Below are 5,276 nucleotides of genomic sequence, written 5' to 3'. Positions count from 1 at the left end.
TCACAAGGACGTGCTGAGTAGCTCTGAGTTTCCACGTACGCGGCACGGCTCCAGCTCGACTCACCTGACCGCCATGCAGATCTCCCTGTGTCTTGCAGCGGGCACCACATCCTCGACCATTCAGTGTAGTTGAAGCCGCAAAGAGTCGATCCATTCGCAACAATGTGAGCATTGTGGCTCCAGGGCCAAACGAGAGCGTGCGAAGCATACTACATTAGAGTGGTTCTATTGAGCTATCTATGGTTGTGTTCGACCACCTGTTAACACCAGAATTTGGATAATTGCCATTACAGATTAAACTATGATTAAAGACCGAATCGGACAGCAAACATGGCAATCGGATAGAAGACCAGGTGGAATACAACTCGGATTCAGCCAATGGAGTCTGGATCGAATAAGAAATAAAGTCCGATTGGGCCTAGAATATTACAGATAGATTCGGGAATAATCAGAATCCGTGTAATTTAATTTTATCTGTTAATTAGAGTTAGTTTAGATTTTAGTTTAGATTTTTTTCTTTGTCTATAAGAGAGTTAGAGTCCGATCGGGACTTTGGGTTAGAGATAAAATGTATATATGAGTTTGTTATTTCTTTTTATCTATTAGGAGTCATATGTCATGTCCAACACAGACTAGCATCCATCCGAGGGTATAAATATATATGCCCAGGATCATTGTAAACCATCTACCTATCAATTAGATCAATTACTTTCGGTGCATGGCCACCCTCTTCACCGCGGGTTCAACTCCGGCGGAACTTGGCACCTGATGCAGAGCTGCATCGTATTGATCTCCGACGGAGGCGTAAGTTCTACATTTCGCTGGGCCACGGTAATCGCATCTACTAGATTGGAACTGTCTTGGTTCGGTCCGATCTTCTAATCTATTTGTGCGATTGCTAGTTATCGTATCAGTTTCATCTTGAGTTATTTTTGTATCTTGGATTGATCGGGTCGACTACTTTGGGCGATTTATATTAGTTGATATATTCAATCTAGTACTATCTCGGTTAGGTTAGATTTAGCAGATTGCGTTTGTCAGATGGTTTATATCAGATTGATGTATATTGCTCATAGTTTTATCGGAATACCAGCCGATAAGTTATCCATTATTGGCTCATCGGCTTGATAGCGATCTAAATCTATTTAGTATCTGGCTTGATATTGCTAGACGTAATCTTGAACTATCTTGTTAAGTCCGATCTTCTATTATTATTCTTAGTAATCTAGGTTAGAGATTTTATAGATTTTGATCATTTGTTAGTTGTTTATAGCCGATGATATTTGCCGATCTACGTGTTCATTATATTTACATCAATAAAATAGTAGATTGCTTTACTGCATTATTTTTATACCAATCGGCTTGATTTAGTTAGATCGGTATTTATCTATGTTGCATCAGCTTGTGAGAATTACACATAAATTGATTTTAGTCGATCACAATAGAGCATTTATTATTCATTTAAATTATTCCAAGTAATTCATCAGTTTATTTATTAGCCTTATCGATTTTCATGTTTCCTATAAATATATCATGCTCGACTGCATACTGTCTTGGTTCAGTCCGATCTATGTATGTTTGGTTCGATCTGTTTGTAGGAGCTCGTCCGATCGACTAAGATTAATAAGCAACTTGACGGATTACGTTGGTCTAATATTTAACTTAAGTCTATTTCTATCGAGTTTCTAGTCAATCCTATCGGCTAAACACTGCTACACCAACGGGCGATGACGTAAGCGTCGTGCTCGCGCAAACAAGTTCCAGTCGGAGTCGGAGTCCGAGTCCGATCTCCGATGGGCGATGGGCGATGCGCTATAAATAGAACGGCTCCGCCCTCTCCCATCCATCGCTTCCTCGATCTCCTCTGCTTCTATACCTACTCCACTTCCATTCCGATCGACCATGGCAGCGGCATCGGCAGCGTCGGGCTCTCGCAAGCGCGCGGCCGCGGATCAAGAGCCTACTGCGTGCAGATCCTCTCCCGCCAAGAGGCGGAGATACGCGCTCGGGAGTGCCGATGACTACGAGCAGCTCGAGGTCGTCGGCGAGGGCTCCTTCGGCGTCGTCATCAAGGCACGGGACCGCCGCACCGGAAGCATGGTCGCGCTCAAGAGGCTCCACAGCGCCCTCGGCTTCGACGCCGTCAGGGTCGAGGCCGCCTGCCAGCACGCCTGCCGCGGCCACCCCTCCATCGTGGAGATCAAGAACGTCGTCGCCGACGCCAAGACGGGGGAGATCTTCCTCGTCATGGAGTTCGTCGGGAGCAGCCTTCGGGACCAGATTATGAGGTCGCGTCCGGAGGACCTGGTCCGCGAGATGATGCGGAAGCTCATCGGCGCGGCCCACAAGATGCACAGCTCGCGCGTCATCCACCGCGACATCAAGCCGGAGAACATCCTCGTCGGCTTCTTCGGTAGTAGAGGGAGATAAGATTTGATAAACTTCATTTGTCATATCTGGTCTTGTTATTAGACAAAATATGCAGAAGTTTTTCTCCTCGAAATGGGAGCATCCATAATACTTTCGGATGTAAGATCATAGTCATGATCAATATTATGTGATGAATAATTGGCTTGTAAATTGATAGAATTTAGTGTGAAAACGGTTATGGTGTTGGTGTGAGTGTGTGTAACTAATGTGGGTCATGTTGCGATATCTATGTTCGGAAACGGTTGGTTTGTCCCTATGTGTGCAGGTGACTTGAAGTTAACTGTGGTTAATGGCTGATAAGGACCATGACTAGGTTCATGGAGGAACCGAGATCTGGATAGTCGGGATGGACCATGACTAGGTTCAGAGAGGAACCGAGGTCGGATGCCATGTGACATGGTTGGACTAGAGTTGTGATTCTCGGATGTCAATATCGGTCAACGGCGGTGTGATCGTGACTAGGCTCAGGGAGGAGCTGAGGTCCGAAAGATCGAGGATGCCGCGTGACGATGTTGAATATGAGGTGGTACATGGTTAAGGAACACCGTGTGGGATGGAATCGTAATGGGCTTCACATGTTGTGTGTGAAAGCACCGAAAAATAACGAAGTAAATCGGATTAAAATTGGATGAGAAAAAGAAAGGAAAGATAGTTTTGCTACAGCACGTGTTGCTACAGTACTCGTGGGTATTGCATCGTGCGGATTACTGTTGTAATCGGATTACTGTAGCAGAGGCAGATACGTGCGGGTGTTGGACTGGTGGCCATACGTGCGCATGGACTTGGTTTGGTCCGTGCGGCCATGTGCGTGGAGGATTCCGATACGAGTTTAAGATAGATTATTTTGTTATAAACAGGTACCGAGTTGTATATGTTCGGTGTGTTTTTTGGGAGATTTAGTTGTTGATTTTAGATCGATAATTTGAGAGGAGCGCTGTTGGTGCGTTTTGTAAATATCTGTTGAAGCAATAAAGTTGAGAGCATCCAATCTACGTCTTCCGTTTTTATCTACTGGTGTTTTTCTGGATTCCGACAATCCGATCGACGACACAGGAGCGGCGTAACCAAGTTAATCTCAGGAGCAGCGTAACCAGATTGACGGCATAGGAGCGACATAATCGGAGGTAATATCAGGAGTGGCGTAACCAGAGGTAATATTTTATTTTCGCTAAAAGATTTTTTGGGTTTTAGTTCTACCTACCATTCACCCCCTCTGTAGGTGTGTTATACTCTGTTTCGATCCTACATTAGACAGTGGCAAGTTAGCATTGCCGGTTATTGTTTATGCAGTATACCTGCCCAGAAGAGCATTATATTCTCAATTTTCCAGGTTCCATTTGATTATGTTTGCCTGAGAGCATCCCCAACAGCTTATCTATCCCATCCTCTATCCTGAAAATAGAGGATGAAGACTATAAATTGAGCTCCAACAGAACAACTATTCTATCATCTATTTTTAGATGTCATCTGTATTTGAAGAGAGAGCCTTCATGGCATGTTTGCCTATATTCCAGACGAGTTAGCAGTTGATATCCCTTCTTGAGAAACAGAATCGATGCATGAAGAGGATGTTCAATATCCGCTAGTGTTCTCGCCTGCTTCAGCGCTCCAGACGAGTTTCTTCATGCTTGATTTTTTAACTTCGAACCGTAGACATGCACAACATTGTCGGTGAAAGGTTTATCTATTTTATTTTTTGCAGATTTATTTTATGTGATGGCACTGCAAAACGGTCTGCACAATTCTTATTTCATTCTTTGGTGCACTCACTGATCACCCTGAAATAAAGTAATCATCTTGTAATAGGGTAAGCTATGCGCCTATGCCCAGAATTTCTGACTTTTTATATTTAGAATAGGTATACAATCCCTTCCATTTGACTTTATTTTTCCTCCATTTTATTGTGTACCTGCAAAGCAAAGGAAAAAACACCAAAGCTAGTGGTAACTTATTAACTTAAAATAAAATGATGCATTGGACTCCACAAATATCCATTTATTTGCAGACATATATATGGTGGTCAAAACGGTATTTATTGATCGCCAACTCACCCCGCGCTTAGATTTTTACTCGTCCCAAGCAAAGTAAACATAGGACTTGTGGATTGAGTAGCTGCGATGTTAGTTTGCCTGCAAGAGCAAGCACACAATACACATACTGACATACACTCCAAACATTTATGACTACCAACAAATTAGCATAGCAAATTGCAACCTTATTCTATACATGTGCCAAGAGCAGATCCAGTGAAAAACAATAATAGAAGCTATCTTATTCAACCTCCAAGAAAAACGTAGTTCAACACCTCTTTCTATACACATATAGCAAAAAGATTTAGTGAAGGCTCGGAAGTTTAATGGACCTAGAGCCCGTAGAGGGAGCTCGAAACCCTCTGCCCCATGTTAAACATCCTCGTCGGCTTCTTCGGCAGCCTCAAGATCTGCGATTTCGGTTCGGCGACGTTCATGAAGCCGGCAGGGAAGCCATACGACAAGTGCCTGGTCGGCACCTTGCCCTACACCTCGCCGGAGCAGCTCGCCGGCAACCGGTGCTACGGTCCAGCCGTCGACATGTGGGCGCTGGGATGCATCATGGGCGAGCTCCTGACGGGCCCGCCGCTGTTCGGAGGCGACATGACAGTGGCGGAGCTGCTCGCCGACCTGTCCGCCAACCTGGGTGACCTGCTCAAGGAGCTCAAGGTGGAGGTCCTGCCGGAGCTGTCGGCGGCGGCGCACGAGTTCCTGTCCGGGCTGCTGGCCTTCGATCCTGAGAAGAGGATGACGGCGGCCGAAGCACTGGAGCACCGGTGGTTCACCGAGGAGGCCAACAAGGCATCATCATCGTAG

The 5,276-nt window shown here is 45.1% G+C and overlaps 1 protein-coding gene across 1 annotated transcript; it reads left to right on the top strand.

Moving 5' to 3' along the window:
* The first annotated feature begins 2,019 nt into the window (after positions 1-2,019).
* On the top strand, positions 2,020-5,276 carry LOC102704981 (putative cyclin-dependent kinase F-2). Its single transcript, XM_040524581.1, has 2 exons — positions 2,020-2,394; positions 4,839-5,276. The coding sequence occupies exons 1-2, from the start codon at positions 2,098-2,100 to the stop codon at positions 5,274-5,276; spliced, it is 735 nt and encodes a 244-aa protein (XP_040380515.1). The 5' UTR covers positions 2,020-2,097.

Source organism: Oryza brachyantha, chromosome 5, assembly GCF_000231095.2.
Source record: "Oryza brachyantha chromosome 5, ObraRS2, whole genome shotgun sequence".
Taxonomy (NCBI): Eukaryota; Viridiplantae; Streptophyta; class Magnoliopsida; order Poales; family Poaceae; genus Oryza; species Oryza brachyantha.
Note: the sequence above shows the minus strand (reverse complement) of the source record. Positions and strands in the feature narration are given on the sequence as shown.

What these genes read in the sequence shown, in the direction of transcription:
- LOC102704981 (XM_040524581.1), top strand. Translation starts at nt 2,098, where the DNA reads ATGGTCGCGCTCAAGAGGCTCCACAGCGCCCTCGGCTTCGACGCCGTC. An exon ending in GCGACATCAAGCCGGAGAAC is followed by an intron (nt 2,395 to 4,838) that starts ATCCTCGTCGGC and finishes CCCATGTTAAAC; the next exon opens with ATCCTCGTCGGCTTCTTCGG.